Genomic DNA, 27,986 nt, shown 5'->3' on the forward strand with positions numbered 1-27,986 from the left:
CTAATACTGTCTCTAACAAAAGCAGTCCTCTAGAAGTCAAAACATATGATGCAAGATCAAACTGTGTCTGGAAATAGAGAAAACTCATTAGACCAAGGAGTTTCTCATTTTTCACTCGCACTGGTGAGCTGAATGAAGAAAGGCTGAGGGAGCTGGGTCTCTTTAGTTTGGAGAAGAGGAGACTAAGGGGGGACCTCATTAATGTTTATAAATATATAAAGGTTGAGTGCCATGAGGATGGAGCCAGGCTCTTCTCGGTGGCAAACAATGATAGGACAAGGGGTAATGGGATCAAGCTGGAACACAAGAGGTTCCGCTTAAATTTGAGAAAAAACTTCTTCTCAGTGAGGGTGGCAGAGCCTGGCCCAGGCTGCCCAGGGGGGTTGTGGAGTCTCCTTCTCTGGAGACATTCAAAACCCGCCTGGACATGTTCCTGTGCGACCTCACCTGGGTGTTCCTGCTCCAGCAGGGGGATTGGACTAGATGATCTTTTGGGGTCCCTTCCAATCCCAAACATACTGTGATACTGTGATACTGTGATACTGTGATACTGTGATACTGTGATACTGTGATACTGTGATTTAAATATGACTGTGTTTAAAGTAAACCCATTTTTTTAATTGAATTTGTTCTTTTTTTCCAAGTTACTGATTTTTCAACAAACAGTGAACAAAATAATTGAACAATGCATTATTTTCTTGTATAAGTAGTAAGAGATGGATGTTTGCCCAGAGAAAAGCTGGACCAGAGTTAAGACATCACAGCCCCTTTAGTGTGGGTAATTAATTGCCCTTCTGACAGTGGTTGCCTCTGTTGGCAAGAAGGTTTGTGAGAGGACTCCCTACTATGCTCAAAATTAACTGTGTTTGCTTAAGCAATTTCAATAAGTGTCTTGAGTTAGTATGGACTGGACCACACTGGGGAGTGTTCACGTGAGCCACACAGCCATCAGGGCTGTACTGGGAGGTGATTTCAGCCAGCGACAATACAGGCAGCTGAGACCTGTAACATTTCATCCACCCCAGTTCAGTTCACCAGCCTCCTTGGACTCCAGGGTCTCACCAACACGTGCATCCTCACCACGTGTACCAGCTCAGAGGAAACCATGTGGAGAGCAGTGAGGTCCAAGCCTGCAGAGAAAAGTCCCAGCAGAGATCCAGACCCGAGCGGACGGAGGAAGAAATGCAGCCGACTCAATATGAGTGATAAAGCATACTTCAACTTTACTGCCCGAGATAGCGTGCATTTATACCAAATACCATAATTATGCATACTTGTCTCTATCTAATAGGCTAAGCACATTTACTTACTCCACCTACTTGGGTTTAGCTAGCTATGCGCATCCCACATTCTTCTGACTCTTATCTCTTCAAAAATATCCTGACCCTGCCTTAGTTAGTACTTTTCCGTTCCCCCCTTTCCCACGGCCTAATAGACAAGCTAACTAAGGCCTACTTATGTCAACTAAAATGGGCTCTGCTCGTACAGTTGCTTGGAGGACTCATGTCTGTGCTCCTTGAGCCAATCCCCGACACAAGCCCTTCTTTAGTCACAGGATGGGACACCTCTGCACCTGCTTCTAGGGCACTAGGCACTAGGAGAGAGGTGGTTCAGAGACTGGGTTTTCTTCCATCACTCCTGTTGAGGCTCTTCCACTTTGCATAAATGAGTATTCACTATGACAGAATTTGGTAAAAGCCAGCAGGTACTGCCGAGTACAAGAGCTTTAAAAGAGAGATTGATCTTCTTGGAGGTTACCACACAACCTTCTGGTCTTTACCAATGGATAGGAGAGGGTCTGACCCTGGGTTCCCATAACAATACTAGTCCTGGGTTCACAGAGGCTTCCACCTCCAATTAGAGACTCAGTTCAGCAAAAAAGCATGGAAATTTTTAACAAGTTTGTGGTGAATGGGGTCAAATCCAGTTGGCAGCCAGTCACGAGTGGTGTTCCCCAGGGCTCAGTATTGGGGCCAGTTCTGTTTAATACGTTTATCAATGATCTGGATGAGGGGATTAAGTGCACTCTCAGTAATTTTGCAGATTACATCAAATTGGGTGGGAGTGTAGGAATGCTATACAGACGGATCTGAACCAGCTGGATTGTCAGGCTGAGGCAAATAGTATGAGGTTTAACAAGGCCAAGTGCCGGGTCCTACATTTGGGTCACAACAACCCTATGCAATGCTACAGGCTCAGGGAAGAGTGGCTGGAAAGCTGCCGGACAGAAAAGGATCTGGGGGTGTTGATCGACAGCCAGCTGAATATGAGCCAGCAGTGTGCCCAGGTGGCCAAAAAGGCCAACAGCATCCTGGCTTGTATCAAGAATAGTGCAGCCCAGCAGGACTAGGGAAGTGATCATTCCATTGTACTTGGTGCTGGTGAGGCCCCACCTTGAATACTGTGTTCAGTTTTGGGCCCCTTGCTTTAGGAAAGGCATTGAGGTACTAGAGAGAGTGCAGAGGAGGGCAACGAAGCTGGTGAGGGACCTGGAGCACAAGTCTTATGAGGAGCAGTTGAGGGAACTGGGGCTGTTTAGCCTGGAGAAAAGGAGCTGAGGAGAGACCTTATTGCTGTCTACAACTACCTGAAATGAGGTTGTAGCATAGAGGGTGTTGGTCTTTTCTCCCAAGTAGCAAGTGATAGGACAAGGGGAAATGGCCTCAAGTTGCACCAGGGAAGGATCAGATTGGATATTAGGAAAAAATTCTTCACAGAAAGGGTTGTGAAGCACTGGAACAGGCTGCCCAGGTAAGTGGTTGAGTCACCCTCCCTGGAGGTGTTTAAAAGGCATTTAGATGAGGTTCTTAGGGACATAGTTTAGTGTTAGATTTAGGTTATGGTTGGACTCAATGATCTTGAGGGTCTCTTCTAACCAGAATGATTCTATGATTCTGTGATAAATTGAACTTCAAAAGGAGTGAAGATGGATGAGGTGGGTGAATTTGACAGTTCCAGAAAACCTTAGAAATTAACTAGAGCTCTGCATAAAGCTGCAGTGGCAGAAATACAAGAGCCTATGTACAACTGTAGTAGATGGTGAAGCGTTCTTGACTGGCCAAGACCCTGAGAAACCAAATATGACTTCAAAATGGGCCCTAATTTGAGCAGGGGCCCTCTAACAGATGACCACCAGGGTCCCCTTCCAGCCTAATTTATTCTGTACCTCTGTGATTCTTGCTGTATTTAGATGTTAGTTCAGACACTGTTTAGTCATAGGGTTTTCCTAGTCAGTGTGCCACAATTGTGCTTGTTTGGTTTTTGTGTAATTATAGTGGTGAATACTGTAATAGTCATAATTGGTAGCAGTCATAAATCATCTAGATATATTTTTGTGTAATTGAAGCAAATTGAGAAAATTATCCAAGACTTCACTCATAATGCTCAGTGGCATATAAAACCAAGCAAACTTCTATTACATTTTTTGCCATAAGCACTGTTATTTCTTTTGGGACAATTCCAGAGATAGTTCTTGGGGGTGAGGGGTGAGGTGTTGTGCTACCAAGCTATCTCCTCATCCCTCATTCCCCTTACTCCTTTCAAGAATTTACTATAATCTCAGTTTCTTTTCATTTGTAAGACTCATATGCAAAAATGTCTAAACATAGTTTTCCAGTAGAAGAAACTAGACTTCTCATAGCTGTTACAGAGGGGAAATTTATGCTCTGTGACTCAGAAAGGAGAAGCTGATAGGGATTTTGGTTTAATTTTCTTATATTTCATCTTGGCTTTCCTTTGATTTCTCCCTGCACTCAGTAATCTACCTTTTGAGCCTACAAACAGTTCGGAGTCTGAAATCACTGGCATCACAGTGGCTTCACGAGCTACATCGGTGCTGGAGGGCACCAACCTTGATTCCTCAAGATGTTATTTTATGTAAGAAATAAAATTTTCTTGGAGAGTACATGCCCTCTGTCTAGGGGCTACTTCTCTGAGAAAGGTAAATGGAGACCTTAAGGGTTTTGTTGCAGAACTGGGTAGCACAGAAATAAACTTTGTTCAAAGGAGTTTTGGGGCCAGATTTGTTAGTTACTGTACATAGATGATGCAGCTTTATTGAAGACTGTATACTAAGATTGTCAGGCACATATCTTCTGGAAAAAAATGAGTTATTGTATTTTTAATATTTTAACAGTTTGTTACTAAAGAAAAAGGTTTTGGTGCAGACATCCATGCAGGCATATGTTTGCTCCCTGCTAATAAAGAGGACCTGTACAAATACAAATTGTGCCATTAAGCTGTTTGCTTTGTGACTGAGAGATGAAATCCGAAAGTAGAGGAAGTAAGAAATTGACAGCTGTACATTGGTGGCTGAGTGTCTGCTATTGTATTGTTGATGCTGAGTGAGAAATTGAGGCTGTGAAATGTCAGTTGACTTGCTAGGAAATAGGTGAGCATTGTAGCTTAGATGATTAAGAGAGTGCAACATTAGCAAGTGCCAGATGGAGAGGTTAGTTAGACAAGCAGATCTGTGTTTAATCATCTAGACATTACTGTTTCTGAAATGGTAATTCAGCTGCTTTCATAAAATTTTCAAAAATTAGTAAGTATAACTTGTAACTAATGTTTTTTCAGGCTGTAACATACTGAATATATTGATTCCAATGTATTACAGTAAACTAAGGGTATATTTCAAATGCAGCTATTTATCCAAAGAAGTGATAGTACCTTGAATTTGTTGCAATAAATTCTGTATGTGTTGCTTCTATTTATTTCAACAGGTGACTGAGCTAGAGTGTATGAACAGTCAAGCCAATGTAGTCCACAAGCATAAAACAGAATTAAACCAGACAATACAAGAGTTAGAGTCTACACTGAAGAAAAAAGAAGAGGTATTTGCTAACATTTATTCTTGCCTTTTTTGTTGCGTCATTTCTAAAGGCTTTCAATATTAAACTTGTGATGACTAGTAAATACTGTATTATTTCCTATAGATGTTATGAAGTAAAATCCATTTTTTTCAGCTTCTTTGAAATGATTAATATTTTTCCAGGTATATAACTACATCAGTCCAATATAGAGCTGGGTATCTGAACAACAACAAAAAAATATCATTTTTTTCTTGTTTGCTTTTACCAAGCATCTCTCTTTGCAAAAGTAACTCTGCATTAAGGCATATGTAGTTTCTACATTGCAGCCATCACACTGATGCAGTCCAAATTCACTAAGAAGGGAAGAAGTTGTAAGCACGCTTTCCGTGTTTCTGGAGAGTAGGGTTTTGGGCTGTAGGGTTTGGAGCAAATAATAGATCCATGTGTTTTTCAGGCCAATCTGTTTTTCAGGCTATGTTAAGATAGCTGACTTTTATGATCCCTAAGATCAGCCTCTTCCTTAAACGCATGCCCAACCCCCAGCCTGTAACGATGTTATTGCGCCATCTACCTTGGGCTGGACCAGCAGCAAGAAAATGCGAGGGAGTAACACGTGCACTGGCACGGGTCCTAGAGGAAAGCAGATTTGTGCCCCAGAATGATCAAGAATCGCCCCTTTATGGATGAGAAAAAGGAGGTGGAAGGAGCCACGTATGAAGGATTGTTTTCCCCGTGTAAGACCAGAACCCTTGAGACCTCTGTGACAGATGCAGTGGGCACTGGTGTGGATGTTTTGAGGGGCTGTGTATCTTGCAGGGTCTTTCCTCCAGTGGAGCTGTTGTTAGGTGTTTCCAAGGAGGATGCATGAGTTACAGAATATCCTTCCAAAATGGAACAAACTTTTTCCAAACTCCCTCATACTTAAGAGATTAGCCTCAGATTGATAATGTTTCTTATTTTGGTGCCCATGCACTTTTGAATTATGCTGAGCTATTTGTTGCAAAGAGATCTTTCAGAAAGGAGTTCTGGGAGGTGACTATGATTTCTGAGGAAAAATACTAGCTTTAAGTTTTATACCTTTTAGTTTCATTAATTGTTTCTATTCTTGTCTCCTGAAAGTAAGCTAAGAAAAAAATTCTCTTTCATTCATTATCTATATTTGTTATTTTTTATACTTTATTACTTCCTTCTTGCTAAATTAGGGATACAATTTCTTTTAGACTCTCTTTTTACAGAAATTAATGGTCAAAGCAGGCAATTTTTGATGCCCAGCCCTGCTAGTGACATAATAAGCAACTCACAAATGAAAACTAGATTTTTCTCTTGAAAAAAATGGAGGATATATTATAATAGAATTTAAAGTATAAAACTGTTCCTCTAATTAAAAGTACATAATTTTCTAGGAAAACATTACTTCATATCTTTTGTGTGGGAAAGACTGGGATTTTTATAGCAAAGAAAAAGCTTTTATGTGTTTATTCACAATAGAACTTCTCTTTTTCAACTGTGATTCAGGAATATTGGAAGCAGGGCTTAAACTTCATGTGCTATGATGGGCAGTAGCTAACTGCCACTATTGATATTGCAATGGCTTTCTCAGAAGAAGAAGCAGCAGCCAGCTTACCTGCACTGAGGCCAAGCCAGGTAGTTGCTAGTGAGGTTGTTTCTTCTTCCTTAGGAAATAGAAAGACTGAAACAAGAAATTGACAGTGCCAGAAAGCTCCAGGCACAGAAGGATTCTCTGACCCAGAAGTTACAGGTGAGCTATAGTGCACCATCTCAACTTAGACAGAAGGGAAAAATGATCATCAAGTGAGCAGTTCGCATCAGCAACTTGTGGTATATTCACTGAAGGTGCCAGATAAATATGCAAATTACATTGTGTTGCAAAGTGGTGGGTTGGGATGCTCCTTGGGAATTTGTACCAAAATTTACACCTGCTGTAAGTCATTATTTTTTCCTGAGGGAAAATTTCGTTTACAAGTGCATGGAATACACTCAGACTAGCAGATGTGCTTCATTGATACAAGTTCTAGCCAATTCTGGTGTCATTTTCACTGCCATGTCTTCCCAGAAGTCATGTGCCACTGAACTGTCAGGCTGTGTATCATCATGTCGGGATGAATTTGTATTCAGTTTTTAAACGTGCTTTGAGAAAGTAAAGGTCAAAATGTTATGTAGTACAGACTTCAAAAACACACTCTGACATTTTCTTGGAATTAGAATCACTGTGTTTTTATTGTTTTTTCTGGGTTGTTTCTTTACTGTGTGTTAAGCCAGATACCTCAGCCTACTGGAAGCAGTATGCCCTCAGTATACAGAATCACAGAATCACAGAATCGACTGGGTTGGAAAAGACCTCAGAGATCATCGAGTCCAACCCTTGGTCCAACTCTATTCCGTTTACTACATCATGGCACTAAGTGCCATGTCCAATCTCAGTTTAAAAACCTCCAGGGACGGCGAGTCCACTACCTCCCTGGGCAGGCCATTCCAATGCCTGACCACTCTCTCCGTAAAGAATTTCTTTCTAATATCCATCCTAAATTTCCCCTGGTAGAGTTTAAGCCCATGCCCCCTTGTCCTATTGCTAACTGCCTGGGAGAAGAGACCAATCCCCACCTGGCTATAACTTCCCTTCAGGTAGTTATAGAGAGTGATGAGGTCACCTCTAAGCCTCCTCTTCTCTAGACTAAACAACCCCAGCTCCCTCAGCCTCTCCCCATAGGTCTTATGTTCAAGTCCCTTCACCAGTCGTGTTGTTCTTCTCTGGACCCGCTCCAGCACTTCAATGTCTTTCCTGAACTGAGGGGCCCAGAACTGAACACAATACTCCAGGTGTGGCCTCACCAATGCAGAGTACAGGGGAAGGATCACTTCCCTTGTCCTGCTGACCACACTATTTTTGATACAGGACTGCTCTCCAGCCACTCTGTGCCCAGCCTGTAGCGCTGCAGGGGGTTGTTGTGACCAAAGTGCAGCACCCGGCATTTGGCCTTATTGAACTTCATCCCATTGGAATCAGCCCATTTTTCCAGTCTATCCAGATCCCTCTGCAGAGCCCTCCTGCCTTCCAGCAGGTCGACACTCCCTCCCAACTCGGTGTCATCAGTAAATTTGCTGATGATGGTCTCAATCCCCTCATCTAAATCATCAGTAAAGATGTTAAACAGGACTGGACCCAACACTGACCCCTGGGGAACACCACTAGTGACTGGCCGCCAGCTGGATGCAGCCCCATTCACCAGCACTCTCTGGGCCCGGCCCTCCAGCCAGTTCTTAACCCAGCGTAGAGTACACTTGTTATGTCTAGGCTCCTGTCCTTCTGTCTCTGGGCTGACCAACCAGCACAGACACACCTCCCTTGTGAAACCTGTCTTCTGAATGAGGCTGACCCAAAGCTTAGTTGGGTTTAAACTCTGAATTCAGACTTAAGAGTTTTGATAGGACTGGAAACACAGGCATTAAATAACTCAAAATCCAAAGTACTGAAGGGTGACCCTTGCTGTTCTGTGGCTTGACCTAAATCATGATGAAAACAAACCCTGTCAGATTATCCAGGGCTTAAAAATCATTAAGCTGATATTCTTTGAAATGCATTATATGATTTGGAACTTCCTTTAATGTCATTTTAACTACAGAATAAACCACATAAGAACAAAATTAGTTTATTCATTTTTCCCCATTCTTAAGTCAAATTCTTTGGAAAAAGTATGTTATTATAGTGTTTCTTTAAAGACTATTTTGAATACATCTGAGCTTGCCTATTCCACTATTCCAAAAATTGTTGCTGGCTTTAGACTAGGCATGAGAGTTTTCAGCTGAAAAGAACTTATCTGAGAGACTCAAAATGTAAATTGTTCTAGCAGTAGCATATGCAATAATTTCAGTGTAAGATCACATGAAAAGTAATAATGAGCTGAGAACTAGTCATCCTTAGAATTATGAGAGACTAGTAAGAGATGAAAGCAGTTTTAGAATTTAGAATTTTTATTAAAAATTTATTCTTTATAAAGTCAGTAGCTTCCTTTTGGTATATTTATATCTTTAGTAACAAAATGGATATATTATGTATATATTTTCATATGTCACATTGTAGGAGATCAGTTTCTGAAAATAGTTCTATATGATCCTATTCAAATAAATTTAAAGCTGTCTTAGGATCTAAGGTAAAAGTTGCTTTTCTTCAGCTTAAAGCTTATTACTGACCTGATGCAGCCCAACTAAAAGATCTTGAATCTTTACCTTGCTATAATCTTCCTGCTTTGATAATACTGGCTTTTTCTGAGCCACTTTACCCTGTGTCTGTGACGTCAGTGAAATGGTGTTTTCTTCTGTAGCTGCAGACTAACCATCTCACATCCGTTCACTTAGTTGACTCATCATCTGTTTTCAGGGTGATTGTCTCCAGGGTCTATATCTGTTTGTTTCATTCTTTTTTCTTCTGCTTTATTTTTTTCCCCTCTTGTCTTTGCAAATGGCTTATGTAACTCTAAAGCATTTTGGAATATAGCCTGTATGAAGAACTCTATGCAAAGAAATTAGTTTTTCAAAGTGTATGACATTTCTGACACATTCATATCAGGGAAAGAATTAGAAATCTATCATTGGCAAATTCCAGTGAAGAGCAGTATGTTAGCACTGTGAACGGTAAGTATCAGAGTCCTTATTACTCAATAATTTCATTAGTAATGTAGAGAAGACCTGTCAATTAGTTATAATGAGTATCATTCTCACAGTAAGTCAGGATATCTTTATTACTATGATTCCTAAATATAGCTGTTGTCTATGTTTCAAATATTTTATTCGGATCCTTGCACTGAATTCCACAAAAGATTATTAAAGTGCAAACAACAATCATAACTTGTTAATTTTTTTTCTAAAACAAAACAAAATGTATGACAAATTATTGTCCCTGGTGTAAGAAAAGCTTGAAAAAACAGTGTAAAATAAACCATGTAAAGGGCTTGAATGTATCAGAAGAGTTAGTTTATTGTTAGATGAGATTAACTGCACATAAAGTTAAATTGCACGACCAGGGGAATAGATTTTCTCATATGGACACGTCTCCATTTCTTCCCATCAAGAAGTAACAGTTTTGAGGTACACTGTCTTGTAATAAGAAACTACATGAGCTGGACATGTAATGCAATACTACTGCGAAAATCAGTAATACTAATCTAGGGTAAATATGTATAAGGATCAAATATAAAATTTGGGAAGAAGTGTTTTCCAGAAATTAAAAGCAACAGCTCATAGCATATTTCAGTTAGTTCTACTTACCATAAGTCATTAAATATGTTAAGCAGAAGTTAGGGAAAATAAAACAGAAGGAAGTATGGGAGAAAGTATATCTGAGGATGTGTTTGGGGAAGCTAAATGAAAGTTTTAAAAAAAAGAAGGAAACTTTTCTGTTTTGAAGAAATGCAAGGCAAGGACTAGCAATGGAGAGTTAAAGGGAAACACCTTATGCTGAATATGGATAAAAGTTCCTACATCTAACATAAAGATTTTGGTTTTATCTGGGTGCTCCCACCTAACAGCTCATAGCAGAACAATTCCTCAGTTTAAGAGCATCTGAGGAGGGCCTGAAAGATGATGTTCAGTGCTAGATATAGGCTGCTAGATACAGGCTGCTTTTCAGGCCCAGATGTCATGAAATAAAACCATATGCATATCCATGGATTTCTTCCCTTTCATCACTGGCTTGCCTACTTACAAAAATTAAGTATCTCTGGGGTAAGAGCAGTGGCAAGGACACTTCCTAGAGCACATGCATTTCGTAACTAGAAGAGGAGCAGTGACAGGAGAAGCAGAAAGAATGAGCAAATGTGGGAAAACAGCAATAGGTTTTCTGTGAGCTAAAAGAAGGACATTCCCGCAGAGCTGAGAGGACTCTGAATTTCCCTTTTCTTTCTGTACTGCAGTTACTCAGCCTCAGAGGGCCTTGAACCCATGCAGTCATTACACTGGGTAGTACTTGTCAGTACTGTTTGGAGGGCAGGAGTAGAGTCAATGAAGGAGAGTTTACAGAGTGAATGGACTGGGTTATATTCAGTTAGCTTGTTCGTTTGTAGCAATGGTGGAGTAGTTAATCCTTACATAAGTATGTAGACATTTTAATTTATATTGTTTCTACAAATACTCTTTTCAGTTAGCTTCCTTTAATGCTTTGGCAACTATATTATTCAGTGTTAAACAGATTAAGCTAGTTCTTCTCTTGGTCCTGGCAGCAAGGGGTAATTCCTGCTCTTAGCTGTGCTGTTCAAGACCAGTGGCCAAAACTCTGTAATTTCTAACTTGCTCATTTACAAAGAAGGGAGATATTCCAGTTCAGCTTGGATGTAACCCTTGATTGCACAAGCAACCACAGCTATGAGGAGATCAGGCCCCCAAGGCTCTCCCTTCTCCACCTGCACTGCTGCTGGGGGTCCCAGAGCTACCCCTCCTCCAAGGCTGGGAGCTGACACTGAGCTCTGGCCACATAGAATTATAGAATCATTTAGTCTGAAAGAGACCCTCAGGATCATCGAGTCCAAGCATAACTTAACTCTAGCACTAAACTATGTGCACCCTGGTGCAACTTGAAGCCATTTCCTCTTGTCTTATCACTTGCTATTTGGGAGAAGAGACCAACACCCTCCATGCTACAACCTCCTTTCATGTAGTTGTAGACAGCAATAAGGTCTCCCCTCAGCCTCCTTTTCTCCAGGATAAACAGCCCCAGTTCTCTCAACTGCTCCTCATAAGACATGATCCCATCTCTCCTCTGGCCAGGGGTGCAGCGGCCCATCGACATTGTCATCACAACCCTCACAGATGGAAAGGCCACGGACTTTGACACAAAGCTGCCATTTTATACCTGTTACTCTTGACTGCCCAAATACATATTCTGTATGGCTCAGGTTATTTCTTATGGTTAGCTGAGATCTCTTCAATATAAACATGAATGTATTTGTTAGCTTTAAGGGAGACAGAAGAATTGTAAAAAAAAAAACAGTGGAAGAGTGGGAGGGCAGAAAGAAAGCTGTCTGGAACGAGAGAGCTTCTCTTCATCATTAACAAGAGCTGAGTTTGCTCAGGGATCCCCTCAGCTATGTGTAATGTGCTGCTAATTCATCCTTCCACCTGCTGTATGGGAACAGCTTGTCTGTACAGAACTGGTGGCTCACGCACTTTCCCTGCTCCCACAGCTGCACTACTGCAGAACTTACAGGTGAGAGTTTTGGGGCACAGTGCAATGAGACAAGATTGCACTTGCTGGTTTAAATTTGTTACAGTCGATTTCACCTTGACGTTAGTCTTGCCAGTTTATGTTTCTGTCTTAATTTTCAGGTGAAAAGGTCTATAATGTGGGACAGGAGTAAGGTAGTACTCCTCCATCTGTAAAGCAGTATTCTGGATGAGCTTCTATATGAGACCATTTAATGGGGACTGTATACTTGAACAATTCATATAGTCTAAATAAGGGAATACTTGAACTTAGGGAAACCTTTGAGAAACTGTTTCCAGTAGATGGCATATTTCTGTATGATAGAATCACAGAATGTTAGGGATTTGAAGGGACCTTGAAAGATCATCTAGTCCAATCCCCCTGCCGGAGCAGGAACACCTAGATGAGGTTACACAGGTTACCTGAATAACACATCCATTGTTCACTGACTAAATTTTAACCCTGTCCAAAAGTTTCTGTCCTTCAGATGAATTACTGAAAAAATGGAGGAAATTATAGTACATATGTAATCCTAATAACAATTTGGGTTCTGGTTTTGGCTCAGTGGAAACTGTAAAGGGTCACAATCACAAATTGTTTCAAAAACCAGTTGACAAAAATAGCACATGAATACCAGCAGGAGGTTAGACTGGTTTCTGTTTGCAGACAATACATTAACATGTTATGTATTTTCTTTGAAGGAAGTAGAAATTCGAAACAAAGACCTGGAAGTCCAGCTGTCTGATCTAGAGCAACGTCTGGAGAAAAGTCAGAATGAGCAAGAAGCTTTTCGCAATAACTTGAAGACATTTTTAGAAATTCTTGATGGAAAAATATTTGAACTAACAGAGTTACGAGATAATTTGGCCAAGCTAATAGAATGCAGCTAAAGAAAATAGGATTTCAATACCAATCAGCCTAAAGATGCACTGTCTCTCTTCATAGGACTGTGTTGGACCCTGCATCAAAGTTGCACAAAAATAGAAAATGCTCCTCTTAGAGGGATTGTTTTAAATTTGAGTCATATTTCAATATAAAATTTAGAACTCGGCTTGTAGCTAGTTGAAGAAAAAAACTACAAACAAACTTGAATTACAAATTACCTCCTTGTACATTATTGGCCATAGATAACTTGAAAGATATTAACAGTCACTTAATGCAATCCTTTTCCAGTTATCAGTGATGAAAGAATTAGCAGTGTCCCAGTTCACATTCCCTTTTTGTGATAGATACAATATAGGTTATCTGCTTTTTTATTTATTTAAGATATTTAATTGCTGTGTTTTGTGCAAGAACATAGTGATGACAGCCCTGTATTTCGTTGTTCTTAATAATTTCTCAGGATACTTTCCACTGTGGAGCAGCACTGCTGTTACTAATTTATTCCTTCCAGGAGTGAGAGAGAGCTGCATCTTTAATTGAATCAACATTACTATATCTGCTTGTATAAATTTATTCCTTTTGGGGTTTTTCAGTTAGTTGGTTGGTTGGGGATACTGTATTTCTTTATGGAGCTTACTCTGGTGTTCTACAGTATTGCCAATGTAAGGTTTACTTTTTCATATGAATTCCATGTAATTATAGTGAAATACTATCTTCCACTTAACTATATTTTGAAGTCAACTAACGATGGCAGGTGAGCCTCTCAGAAGAAAAAAAAAAACCAAAAAAAAAAAAAACCAAAAAAAAAACAAAAAAAAAAAAAAAAAAAACAAAAAAACAAAAAAAACCAAAACCCTGAGAATTTTACATGTAAAATTTGACATGCACAGATAACAAGAAATAGCCAGTTGTTTGTTTTCTGGCCATGATCCATATATCGACTATGTTCAATTAACTGTTAACCTGTTCTTCAGGAGACTTATTCAGAATGTCACATGAATTTGAGGTTTTGGGAATAATGGCTTATGAGGAGCATTGTTTATTACAGATTGCATTAAGGGCATAGAGCTATTGCAAGGGATTACATGTACACTGAACTTGTCCAGACAAGAAAGCTGTTTCTAGAAGTTTTGTTGTCATAACAAATTGAAATGGAGATATGTTTTTATGGTTTTTCATATCACATCTTTATTGAAACTACACAAGGCTATATTCTGAACTGTTAACTAAATGCTTAAAAACAGGAAATCAAATTCAGTTATCCTCAGTGAACAAGTTTTCAGGGTGTTTTGATGTAATTTTAACAGACTTTTGACAACACATGCATTTCTTTATATAATAGATTTATTTAAAAACAAAGAAAACAAAACAAATCTTTGAAAGGTAAGCCAAGTGTCCTGTTTTACATCAAAGTACATTCTTGCCATAAATTGCTTGTAATGTTGAAGAGAGATTTTTTAAAACATATGAATGTGTCATACTTCAAAGTCAAAAGATGCACTGACATTTGTTTGCTCCCCAAATTAATTTGAATGTTAAACATGAAATCTAGCTGCTTATTAAATTTGTACAATACAATTTTCTCTACTAGAGACTGCTATTCAAAACTAGAAAAGATAAGTTTGTTTTTATGTGTGTACTGTGTGTATATACCATATAATACACACAGGTTCTCATTTGTATCAGAAATACATACTTTATTTCTAAAATACTGGGGTTTTTTCTTTACCAGTAATTTATTAGGTGTCCTCTGACTAGTCAGGAAAATGGTTTAGGTCAAATGCTAAACCATCATGTATTATACTGTGTGTAATGTACACAATGTTTAAGTTTTCACCATATTTATTTTCTCAATTATTTTATTAATTTTATTTATTAAAGGAGTGGGGGGAGCTTGGTTCAGCATGCTACTGGTTGAAAACTTTGTGGTAAGCTATGGGTTTTTCATTTGGTGGATTTTAGATGGTGGGGTATATATATCTTATATATATATATATGTATATATATCTTCATCAGGTCCAAATCAGCAGGTACAACCAGTTTTTAATTTATCTGGGGATGTTTGGGCCTGATTCTCTTGTCACTTGCGCTGCTGTAAACCAGATGTGTCCTTGTGATGTCAGCAACATTCAGTTGGCACAACATCTGTGGAAGTACAAGGAGAATCTGTCCTGTTAATGCTCAGTGGACATAATAAGGATGAAGAAAGAATAAAACCACAGAAAGCTGATGATGGAATAAATGTAATATTATTTTTAATTATTTTTAATTATTATTGACATTTTTAAAGATATTATGTCATTTACATGTGGGAAAGTAGTGACCAAAATATTTCCACTTAAATTTTGTGAATATGGGTGGTACATGACTATTTCTATGTGTACATACACACATATGTATAACAGAACATGAAAAAATTTAGATGTGCACATTTTAAATATTTTCCTAGTTAAATTAAATTTAAAATTGGAAATTGATATTTGAGAAGTTATTTTCTCCGTAGATATGCTTCCTTGCCTATTTTTAAATAATATAATTACTGAGGGCTGCACCTTTGAATTCCCAAATAGTTGTCAAACATAAATATGGGATAAGGTGGACATATGTGCACATATAAATAAAATCTTATTGCTAAGAGTATTTTTAATGTTTATTTACAGTAGGTGTTTTGAAATTGCAACCTACTGTAGCCTCTCCACTTCTAAGATAAAAGTCTGCTTGTTTGAAACATTACTTTTCCCAGAGACAGGTATTATGCATTGTATCTACCTTGGATGAAACTATGGGAATATGTATAGCAGAAAACAGTGTTGAATACTATAGCCTGAAAACATGACTGTGAAGTTGCACAGGAGGGGAGAGCAGACACACCACATATAACTCACATGACAACTACAGTCCTGTAAAAAAAAAAAAACAAACAAAAAAAAACCACAAACAAAACACACACACACACAAAAAAACCACACCTAACAGAAATACCCAACAAAACAACAACAAAAAAGGAAAGTAATCAAAAATACACTTTTTATTTTTGAATACACTCTCTGTTCTCTGGAGAATGTACTTTTACTCTTTTTTTTCTTCAAACTTTTTCAACTATGTGCAAGTGATAGCAGCAGCTACATTAATCTTTCAGGTACTACTGGATTTTGCATTAGCATGTTATAGTGTGAAATCCTGATTTGGACAGAAAAGATTTTTTTAAGTATATCCCCATCTGGATAGTTAGTTTTTGGAGTGTCTTGTTCATAATCCATATGCCTCAATGATCCAGAAATTGCATTTTTCTATGTGGACAAAGTAAAACATGTGAATTAATCTGTTTGTTGCAGACTGGGAATTCCTTTTCCTGGTTAATATTCACAGGAAAGAGGAGAACAAAATGAACTGATAATGCAGAAATGTTGGTTTAAGGTCTCTAAAAAAATACAGTTTCAGGTATAATAAATATATAAAGGGCTAAACCAGATGTAACAAAAATAAGTATCATTTAATGCTACTGGTGGCATTCCCAGGATAATCCCTTTAAAGAAAACCCTGCAAGACTGAACAATGCATCAATTAAAGATTAATATTTTGAGATGTGTCTTTTCAGTTGTAAGTTGTGGAAGGTTTCTGATTTCTGCTCATTTTTCTTCCAGTTAGGGACTAACTTCATGCTTATCTTCAATAAGGGGCTAAAACTCAAATTGTTTTTTCATCTTTTATATTCTGTACTGAAGTGGCTTCTGAAAAGCACTCTCTGAACACCTCATTCATTTCAAGTTTATTTCAAAGGCAAAAATCAAAGCCTTTTTCAGAAACAGTGCATGAAAAGAAGAATGGAAAACTGTTGCAGACCTTAACTCTCTGCAGGTAAAAGCACTTAATTTGTTTGATTAAAGAAATATTGGATGAGGTAAAATATAAACATGATTAGAGATTAGGTCTGAATGTCAAAAGACAAAAAAAACCCAACCACCAAACAACAACAAAACACAACCAACCATCAAGAAACTCCATCCAAATGCACATAGTTCAATCTCAGTAACTGTACAGGTCAATTAAATGCACAGCTATAAACTGATTTTTTTATTTTTTTTTTTTTTTTTTTTTGTGAATGGACCTGACTCTGCAAAGTAATGTTCAAATTGTCTTGTTTACATTTTCTTAATAATTGCACATATGTGCACTACCTCTCAATGGTGCTAAGCAGAGAACAAGAGAACATATCATGGAGTAACAGGTATTTTTTAAAACAGTTCTCTATTTTTGCTTAGTAGCATTAGTTCCACTCCAGACAAATAGGATTAATTTTCCCCATTATGTTAAATGTCTGTGAATGATGAACAGAGTTTTGTGTTAAATCCTGGAGTCAGTTCAGCTCATCTCCAGTGTTATGGCCATGCAACATAGCTGGAAAGCAGGTGCAACTGTTTATATCAAAATAAACTGTGATACCTCTAGATAGCATGGATTCTCACACCATATGGGATGTCATCGTTTGCTTGCCATAAACTCTCAGGGACTTGAAGCTGCCAGCACTGCCTCTGCGCTGTTGGCAGCTCATCCTAGGACCAAATAAACACAAGCGTAATTTATACCCACTTTCTTCCTCACTGCCTGGTGTTGCACAAGCATAGTTCAGTGGCAACAATACATCTGGCAGTTTGTGTCATTTTCAAATGCAGGCATGGGAAGGAACAGTAACAGTTTTAGATTTTTTGGGGAAAGCTGTCAAAAAGATTGCCTTACATGGATCTTCAAAAACAATATGTGCATCCAGATGCTAAGGGGAGAGCAAGAAGGACAATGGCCATTTTGGTGAGTATAGTCCAAGCTCTGCAGAGATTTTATTCCAGAAACTCACCTATTCAGTAATCAGTTTGCTGTAGACCAGCTTGATTTCTCAGATTCTTTTAGGAACATTTTTCTGATTTCTGAATTGAAACAGAGGTGTTGGGGACTAGGGACACTCAACATCTCCCAGCTGTGTTACTGTGGTTGCTGTATGTTTTGGATTTCAATCTTGCATATATACAAATACAGAATCAGATGAAAGCTCAAGAAATACAGATGGCTGCAGATTGTATTGCATGAATGAAGCCAGTAAAGGTTATTTAAACTAAATTATTTTTTAAGCCTGTTGAATAAATGAGAAATAATTAAAACCAATTTGCCATTCACTAGTTTTGTACATGATTGTTAGACTTAAACAGTAGCCCATTATGCTTGGTTTTAGGAAAGATCTTTAACTCTGTTATATTCAAAAGGACATATTAAATGCATATTTTACTGTAAGCAACTTAGCAAATATACTATACCTTCAAATGCTCAATGCTATAAAGTATTAAGCAACAAGTATGCTTAAAAAGTAAAAAAAAAAAAAAAAAAAAAAAGCAAACATTTCTAGCAATACCTAAAAACTGATCAAGGTTTTAACTGTTTGCCTTTTGCTCTTTTTTCTTTAGTGCATGGCATCTTCTGGGCTGCGATGGGAGCTTGCATTCTTTGGCACGGTGGCCCCGCTCACTGCAGTTGTAGGATTTGTCTTCTCTTTCAGGTTTCTTTTTGATGAGGTAGTAAGTGCCGCCCGGGCTGGTCACCCAGAAGGACCAAAAGGACCAAAGGGAACAAAAGGTTACCCAAAAGGTCCAGAAGGACCAAAACATGTCAAGGTGGACATAATCTAATTTCTTTGATAGAATTTCAAAAAGGTTTTGGTTAATTACTACAAATTTAAAGCTCTCTCCTGCAGAAGTGGGCAATGTAATATATATACTCTGATTGTTTTGATTCCAAAGCACTAATTTAAAGCATCCCCCCATAGTTTTATTCAGATCTTGCTCATGCCAGTTTCCGTCCCACCCGTGTGGTAAAGTTATGACTGTAAGAAACACAATTTTCCAGGTTACCCTGGGTACGCCTGGGTTACCCTTCATAGTGCTTTGCAGGCTTTCTTCAGCCTAGAATGATGGATCCAGGCGTTCCATTCTTTAATCTTGATAGCAGTGAAGGACGTCAGGAGGACTTGAAATGGATCTTCCTATTGTGGTTCCAAAGTCTTTTTCTGCAAGGGACTTCACATACACACAATCGCCCAATTGGATGTTATATACTGGTCCATCCAAACCCCTGCTTCAAGTTACAAACAGGTTTCCCAATTTTGTTAAGTTGTTGACGCAATACTACCATATGAAGAGTCATAATTTCATCCCCTACTTGTGCAGACATCCCCTTCTGTACACTATAGGGTCTCCCATACAGGATGTCAAGAGGATTTAGCCCTTCCTTTGCCCTTGGCCTTGTTCATATGCAAGAGAGCCAAAGGTAAAGATTGAGACCAAGCCAAATTCACCTCCTGCCCCAATTTTACAATTTGTTGTTTAATTAGATGGTTCATTTTCTTTTTTCTACCTGGCCACTGGATTAAGAATGATAAGGGGTATGTAGTTGCTAGTCTACTCCCGAGTGCTGACTGATTTGCTGTACAACTTTTGAAATAAAATGTGTCCCTTTATCAGAGGATATATCAGCTGGAACACTAAACCTTGGTATTATTTCTTGTACTAATGTTTTAGTTACCTCCCAAGCTTTTGCTGTTCTGGTAGGGAGTGCTTCTGGCCAACCTGAAAAGGTATCAGTTAGTACCAACAAATATCAGCACCCCCCTTTTCTTGGGAGTTCTGAAAAAATCAATTTGCCATTACTGCCCAGGTCCATTTCCTTTCCAAATTTGACCCATTTCTAGCTTGGGTATATTCTTAGGATTAGTCTGGAGGCAAAGATCACATTGCTGTGTCCCCTGTCTTACAGTAGTATACAAATTAGTAGTTACTATTTTTGATCAAATATTTATATAATGCTTCAACTACTAAAGGCCAAACTAAATAGGAGGGAACAGTAAGTTTTCCCTTGTGAGGGGTGAGCCCACCCTTCCTCATTATATGATCCCTCAAGATCTATAATAAGTTTCTGGTCTTCCTTAGTATATTCTGGCTTACCTTCTAAAATAACCTGCCCGTCAGGGACTAGGGCACTTTCCACTTTCACCTTTTGCTTAGGCACCAGTTTTGCCTCTCTGTCCACCAGCTCATTTCCTTTTTCCAATTCCGAGCTCACTTTCTGGTGCGCCTTGATATGCATGATTGCCACCTTCTTAGGAAGTTGAGCTGCCAATATTTCTTCTGCATGTTTGATATGTTTTCCTTGGGAGTTCAAGAGACCTTTTTCTTCCCAAATTGTTCCGTGCGCATGCACGACCCCGAAAGCATACTTAGAGTCCGTATAAAAGTTCACAGTTTTACCTTCAGCTAGTTCCAGAGCACAAGTAAGGGCGATTATTTCTGCCTTTTGTGCTGAAGTACTTTAGACAGACGTCCAGATTTCATCACTTCATGGCTAGTAGTTATAGCATAATCAGCATGCCTTTCACCATTCAGGATATTGCTGCTTTCGTCCGTAAAGCAGTTCTCAGCGTTCTCCATAGGATTGTCCTTCAGATCTGGTCAGCTGGAGTATGTGGTTTCGATGGTTTCCAGGGAATTATGATGAACTGGTTTTCCAATGTTGTCACTGAGGAAAGAAGCTGGATTGACAGTGTTAGTGACGATGATTTAGCTTGATATTTGAGACATCTTTGTGGGGAAAGCCAGTGTCCCCCTTTTTTCTTTTAGAACTGTAGACAACTTGTGGGATACTAGCATAGTCATTTTCTCACCCATGGTAAATTTCCAGGCCTCCTGTATGTTCAGCACCACTGCTGCAACTGCCCACAGGCATCCAGGCCACCCTTTTGCAGTTGCATCTAATTGTTTGGAGAAATAGGCCGCTGCTCGTCAGTACGGGCCAAGATCCTGTGCCAGTATACCTAAAACTATTCCCTGCTTCTTGTGAGAGAATAGAAAAAAAAAATGGTTTACTCACATCTGGGAGTCCTAAAGCAGGTGCTGTCAAAGCCTTACTAAGTTCTTCAAAGGCTCCTGTAGCTCCTTTTTTCCATTGCAGGTGTTCCTGATCTGTGGCTGCTAGCACATACAATGGCTTGACAAACAATCCATACTTACAAATCCACAACCGGCACCACCTTGTCATGCCCAAAAAGGGTCCGTAATTCTTTTATAATTTGAGGCTTTGGAGTTTGGATACAGCTTCCTTTTGAGCCTGTCCCAGGGTCCTCTGCCCTGCACTAATTTCATAGCCCAAATAAGTTACTTGGTGCTGTATCATCTGGGCTTTCTTCCGTGATACCCAGTATCCTTGGAGCCCCAAAAAGTTCAATAAACTTACAGTTCAGGTTATGCACGTCTTCTGTGTCCTGGTAGTGATCATCCACATATTGTTGCATCTGTCCTTCATGAGATGGGGCTTCCCAAGATTCAAGATCTTTAGAGAGCTGATTTCCAAATATTGTCAGGCTGGTTTTAAATCCTTGTGGCAACGCCGTCCATGTGAGCTGGGTTTTACATAAATATTGTTTGTCTGGCTTCACAGAGAGAGAGGCAAAAAGGCATCTTTTAAATCTGAAACAGTAAACCAAATCAAATTAGAGTTAATACAGTCAGAAAGGTGTTTGCTACCACTGGGTAGAGGTCCTTTGTTATTCTGTTATTCTGTTTATAACCTGATTTGTATGAATCTCTCTATTACTGGCCGAATTCCTTCCCTGTCCTCCCTTTTCTAAGGGCATTGTTTTATCCTTACCGGCTTTTCTCCTTCTTTGATTTTTACAGCATTTTTGCCCTTCCAGGTACATCAGTAGTCTATATCCCGGGATACACTTGGTTCACGACTTCTTCATTAATCTTGCCTTCTGTGGGAACAGTTGCTAAAAGCAAGCCCATTATTTTCATATACTGCTGATCATTTACCTCCAGAGTAATTTCTCCTTTTTTTTGAATCTGATTACTGCATCCATTTGTTCCAACAAATTTCTCCCAAAAAGGTTTCAAGGAATTGGACATATATAGAAATTTATCAATACCTACTTGTTTACCAATTTGTATTTCAAAGGTTAACAAAAATATGCCCTTTCACTTTGGCCAGTGACTCCCTTTACCTACTATGTAATTGTTACTTATTGTCCATCCATCAAAAATTCCACTTGTTTCTGTTCATTCCAGGTTCCCAGCAGTCTTTTTCAAAACTTGCTACTGTCCGTTTCTCTCTGCCTACTTCCTCTGTACCTTCCCCAACATGCATTTTGCCAATATATATACTGACCTCTCTCTAAAGGCTTCCAAAGCCTTCCAACCTCTTCAGTTCCATACTTTCTTATCCTTTTGACAATCTTCCTTTTCCGGTTCCTGAATACTCTCCAAGCTTCATCTAACAACATTTCCAAATTTCTACTTTCTGTTGCCCTCAGTTTCTATAACTTCTCTAGAGGAGCTCGCACCATTTTGGGTGTCAGGCTACCCTGAGAGGCATACGGCTTGTCATCCCACCTCCTCCCCCCTCCGCTGCTTCTAGCAGTGGTGGTTTTTTTATTTTTCTCTATATTTTTTCTTTCTCTCCTTGCTGCAGTTTAGACACAGACAAGGCCACGCGGATGGGGGAGGTTGAGTTTATCTTAGAGCTTGGCACAGGCTTGTAATTTATGTTACAACACAGGCCTGGGATATTTCGCTTTCTTGTTTTTCCATTTAATTCAAGTCATTATACACTTCATATGCAATTCCAATTAGCTCAGCGATAGTTACATTCCCCAGTCCCATTTACCTTTTGCAGATGTCAGAAAAACAGCATATTAAACATAAGTCCATTATTTCTATTTTCCTAGATCCAATTCAATTCATATTCTAGCCACTTACAAACCACTTTTAAATACAATCTCCCAAGCTCACATCCATCATATCATTTCACATCATTTCACATCATTTCACATCATATCATATCACATCATTTAGTTTGTTCTTTTACCATATCTCTGACTAGCACATAAATCAGAGTTTAACAACTTAAATCCTTTCCTGGTCCCAAAATTATTAGATAACAATAAAAGCAAATTATGTTAAAGTACTGTATCTCATCCTATTTTCCAAGTTCTGCAGAACAACATTTAATTGCCACTAATTGATATAGCCCCACATTCAAACCACAAGTGAATACAATATTGTTTCAAACTTTCTTTTATCAGGTTTCCCCACTAAGTGACTCTAATGTGTAAAGATGCATCCTAAGGAGAGCAAGATGGTACTTTAGTATTCTAATGGAACCAGTTCCATTTTGTTATTATGTCCCTAATTTCGGAGGGTGAAAAACATATCTGCATATACTTTCTTACATCGTGCGCACTGTAATTTTAATTCACATGTCACGTGACTTAAATCAAGGTGTTTTAAGCTCATCTTCTGCTTTATGCAGATCACATGCTAAAGCGCACCAGACAGCAATTATTGTAAGTAGCACACACTCACACAGCTTACACAAACACGGCTGGTTGGTCTTACGATTTACGAGTTACTTGACGATTTAGAATGGAATGCATGGAATGCCCGGGCACTTAAAAAAGATAACACGCAGTTATAGACCAATTATTCCTTTTTCACCATTACCTTTTTCAGCAGCTGAATAAAAATATTTCTACATTACCCTTCGCTCTTGCTAAATTAGTCATTAGCAAAAGTCCATCCTGGCTCTCGGAATCAAGATGCAGAAATCGCAGAGTTGCTCCATCTACCCCCAAGATCGCTAGCAGCTCTACCCACAGACAGCAACTCCCCCCATTTCCCAGGTATCTCTTCCCACTGCGGAACTCTGGCCACGAGTGAGACGACTCTCCACACCTTACTGGCTTTCCGCCAAATGCAATTAAATGCATTTAAATTTATTGCAACATACCTTATCCGCTCGTGGCTGGAGATCTTTTGTCTGCTCCTGCAATGGACGACGGGGACTGGAGATCTTTCAAAAAAAACCAAACAAAAAACAAAAAACAAAACACAAAACAAAACAAAACAAAACAAAAAAAAAACAAAAAAAAAAAACCCAACTTCGGGGCGCGCCTAAGACATTTCTTCCCAATTGTTCAAAAAGGCAAGCAAAACACCCTCCTGGGTGGCTTGCCAAAAATGAGGCGCAGAATGACCTTACAACCCTTGAGGTTATAAAGAAGGAATGACCAACTCAGTGGTTGGACTGAGAAGAACCTCCAAAGCACTTCCCAAAGCCAAACTTGCACCCAAAAAAGGTCACTGACACTGTTTGGTGGTCTACTGCCGGTCTGATCCACTGTAGCTTTCTGAATCCCAGCAAAACCATTCCATCTGAGAAGTATACTCAGAAAATCGATGAGATGCACTGAAAACTGTAACACCTGCAGCTGGCATTGGTCAACAGAAAGGGCCCAATTCTTCTCCACAACAATGCCCGACCACTCGTCGCACCACCAACGCTTCAAAAGTTGAATGGATTGGGCTACAAAATTTTGCCTCATCTGCCATATTCACCTAACCTCTTGCCAACTGACTACCACTTCTTCAAGCATCTCAACAACCTTTTGCATGGAAAACGCTTCCACAACCAGCAGGATGCAGAAAATGCTTTCAAAGAGTTCATCAAATCCCAAAGCACGGATTTTTACACTACAGGAATAAACAAACTTATTTCTCATTGGCAAAAATGTGTTGATCATAATGGTTCCTCTTATGATTAATATGTACATGTTTGAGCCTGGTTATAATGATTTAAAATTCATGGTCCAAAACTGCGATTACTTTTGCACCAACCTAATCCAAGGTTATTACAACCATATTACCATAGTCTAAACCAAGGCCCACCTGAGGTACTTTATCTCAGTGACTTCCAGTAAAACAGTTCAGCTAAGCACTTTTGAAAATCCCATCTCTGATCTTCAAATAAAAGCTTTGTTCTAATATAGCTTGTTTCATTGAAACATCAATATTATTTTGTTCATCAAATGTGGCTGCCATTCTCCTCATTTTATATATGGGATAAAGGATGAATAGTTAAAAACAAGTAGCCCAGAATCACAGTGAAGTTGTAACAGTTTTTGATCTTTTAAATATTTATTAACACGCTTTGCTAAATGATTGTAGATTTAATTCTCACTTGTAGTTAAATGTATATATTCTTACTTGGCTTTCAAGGGGACTTGATAGTTTGTACATTTTTGTATAAAAATTTGAAGAAAACTTGAAGAAAGCAGTCTCAAGTTTTCCTATGTCCCAAGACAAGTATTCATTTTACTAGGTCATAAATTATGTAAAATTCTGTTATTAAAAAAAACACTGTGCTCTCAGGTGAAGCATATAATATTTGCAATGCTAGCTGTAAACAAGATAGAATCTTTTAGGCAACATTTAGCTCCATTTTTTAGATAGTGTATCATAGGATCAGTTTCACAAGTGTTTTTTGTCTGACTGAACAAGCATACCACACACTGTCATACAGGTCCTAACATTTGAGTTGCCAACATTTGTCAACTGAAAAGGATTTAACAACTTTCCCATTAATAATTATAAATAAATCACAGCATACACTTCTATATATAGCAATTCAAAATAGAAATTGATGTGCATTTCAATTAAATACACAGAAATTAAAACATTACCTCTCCTCCTATGTAAACCCTCTTGATCACTGGTCTTCTTAAGCTTTTTCTTGGCACTGACTAGCTGACTGCTGTTAAACAGATGTACTTTTGGGACACTGGAAGAGTGCTGGACTCCTTTCTCCTCACTCTGATGTTTAACAAAGCTGTCACTTTTCTCTAAGGATTTGGTATCATCTTCCTTGGAGGGCAAAGGTAGAAGCAGAGGTGGAGGTGGTGGAGCCAAATGGGGTGGAAGTGGTACTACAGTAACAGTCTCTGGTCGAAGCTCATTACTGGTGAGTGGAGAAGTACTAACATGAGGCAGTTCAGAGGTAACACCATTAGGAGGTAATGAGATATCTTGAAGTTGTTCTAAGCTTGTGGATTCCTGCACTTGCAAGGGCTGAACTGCATTTTCCAATTCCACCTTTTCACTTTTTTCTTGGGTGTGTATGGTTGCTGGCAAAGACTGAGGCTGATCTACACAGGACACTGAGCTGGATGCACATTTTCTTCTTGCATGAGCCAGTCGTAGTCTGGTTGATTTAAGTATTACTTGCCCAGGGTACCGCTAAAGTAAAGCAGTAATTTACAATTAGATAAATACATGCAACACACTATTTTAGATACTAAGTACTTGTCATTAGGATTTACCTTTTTGACAAGTAGAATTCATCTACTATGCCCGGGCACTTACAAAAGATAACACGCAGTTATAGACCAATTATTCCTTTTTCACCATTACCTTTTTCAGCAGCTGAAATAAAGATTTCTGCATTACCCTTCACTCTTGCTAAATTAGTCATTAGAAAAAGTCCATCCTGGCTCTCGGAATCGAGACGCAGAAATCACAGAGTTGCTCCATCTACCCCCAAGATCGCTAGCGGCTGTACCCCAAACAGACAGCAACCCCCCCTCAGGTACCTTATCCCACTGCGGAACTGTGGCCACGCGTGAGACGTCTCTCCATGCCTTACTGGCTCGCAGCCAAATGCAATTAAATACATTTAAGTTAAATTTATTGCAACATACCTTATCCGCTATCATGGCCGGAGGTCTTTTGTCTGCTCCTGCAATGAACAATGGGAACTGGAGATCTTTCCAAAAAAATCTTTGGGGCGTGCCTAAGACATCCCTTCCCAATTGTTCAAAAAGGCAAGCAGAACACTCTCCTGCCTGGCTCGCCGAAATGAGGCACGGAATGACCTTACAACCCTTGAAGTTATAAGGAAGGTATGCATTTATTTACGACGCCGGACACATGGGGAATCATTTCACCTAATGCGTGTGTAAAATTACAGTAGCTGTGAGCTTGGTTAAATGCAGTAAAGTGTTACATATTCATGAAAGTTTTAGGAACGCCTATACATATTCATAACCTGTCCCCGAGAAGGCGGTTCGTATTACAATGAGTTCCGGGAGACCGTTTCCATAGTCTCCACCTCTGGCTCCTCCTGGTTGCAGCTGCGCAGTGATCATGAACCCGGGTCCTCTTTCTCTGTACACAGTCACCTTTGGTCCAGTGTGATGAGTTGGTTAGGTCTCAGACTGCTGAGTTGGTTAAAACTGGCGTATCTCCTGTCCTGTGCCCAAGTTTCTGTAATCTAGTTCACCCAAGGATGCACCAAGGATTATTATTTTTGCAAGGCGTCAGTGAAGTCCTGTTTTTTGTACAATAAGTTACACAGAGCTAAGCAAGGCTAGGCAATAGTGATGTGGGTTAAAGGGGTTAGCTCTCTAAGTGTCTTTAGTGATGTGGGGTAGGGTTAGTTCTTTAAGTGTTAGTTATTAAGTGTTAATAAATTAGTTGTCAGTTCCCTGTATCAATACCAAACTAGCAGTCTACATATGTTACTTTCTTAATATTTAAGTCCTCTCACAGAGAGAATATCAGAAGGAGCTTCAGTCTTCCCTCCTCCTGCCCCAGCCGCTCACCTTTTCTGGTGATTTCTTCGAAAATTTGTCTGTGGAATGTCCGTACGCCTCCGCCTGGTTCTCAGTCCAGCTGATCCGCCTCCGTCTGGGCCACTCCAGGCTTTTCCCCGATTGCAGTGATACACCGTTCAGAGCATCATGTCGGGGTCACCATTTGTTGGAGTGAATAAGGGACTCTGCACTCTGATTCAATGTGAATCACGCTAGAGCCATTTATCACAGATACAAGCCTCCTTATATATGCAGCTGTTTTCTGATCATGCGTCCACGCTCCAATCATGTATTCACTGATTGAATATCATCTATGTTCATGAGCTGTCCACGCGCTGGAGTCTCACTGCTGATAGGTCTGTTGAATTACATCACGTTGAGGCCTTGTAGAGCTGCTTCTCTCCCACGGCAGGTCCTGTTTTCAGCCTTTGAGTTGGCCTTGAAATTCCTGTCTGGTTCAGTAACAAATCTCCATCTAACAGCAACCCCTCCACAACTTGCTACTTGGGAGAAGAGATCAGCACTCTCCATGCTACAACCTCCTTTCAGGTAGTTGAAGACAGCAGTAAGGTCTCCCCTCAGCCTCCTTTTCTCAAGGCTAAACAGAGAAAAGGAG

The 27,986-nt window shown here is 39.3% G+C and overlaps 2 protein-coding genes across 4 annotated transcripts in view; one reads left to right on the forward strand and one right to left on the reverse strand.

The window, feature by feature from the left end:
* LOC135577187 (homer protein homolog 1-like) overlaps nucleotides 1-24,764 on the forward strand; it is a 140,082-nt gene extending 115,318 nt beyond the window's left edge. For all 3 annotated transcript variants that reach the window (XM_065045032.1, XM_065045033.1, XM_065045031.1), the window contains 3 exons: nucleotides 4,722-4,832; nucleotides 6,490-6,570; nucleotides 12,726-24,764. In XM_065045032.1, coding sequence (XP_064901104.1) covers nucleotides 4,722-4,832; nucleotides 6,490-6,570; nucleotides 12,726-12,914 — 381 coding nt within the window. In that variant the 3' untranslated portion in view covers nucleotides 12,915-24,764. The remainder of the gene's footprint in view (nucleotides 1-4,721; nucleotides 4,833-6,489; nucleotides 6,571-12,725) is intronic.
* LOC135577013 (junction-mediating and -regulatory protein-like) overlaps nucleotides 18,356-27,986 on the reverse strand; it is a 95,922-nt gene continuing 86,291 nt past the window's right edge. The window contains 7 exon segments of the mRNA XM_065044452.1: nucleotides 18,356-18,486; nucleotides 19,893-20,201; nucleotides 21,178-21,410; nucleotides 23,731-23,793; nucleotides 24,339-24,473; nucleotides 25,390-26,015; nucleotides 26,477-26,514. Of these exon segments, the coding sequence (XP_064900524.1) occupies nucleotides 18,356-18,486; nucleotides 19,893-20,201; nucleotides 21,178-21,410; nucleotides 23,731-23,793; nucleotides 24,339-24,473; nucleotides 25,390-26,015; nucleotides 26,477-26,514 (1,535 nt within the window).

The sequence above is a fragment of the Columba livia genome, chromosome W, assembly GCF_036013475.1.
Source record: "Columba livia isolate bColLiv1 breed racing homer chromosome W, bColLiv1.pat.W.v2, whole genome shotgun sequence".
Taxonomy (NCBI): domain Eukaryota; kingdom Metazoa; phylum Chordata; class Aves; order Columbiformes; family Columbidae; genus Columba; species Columba livia.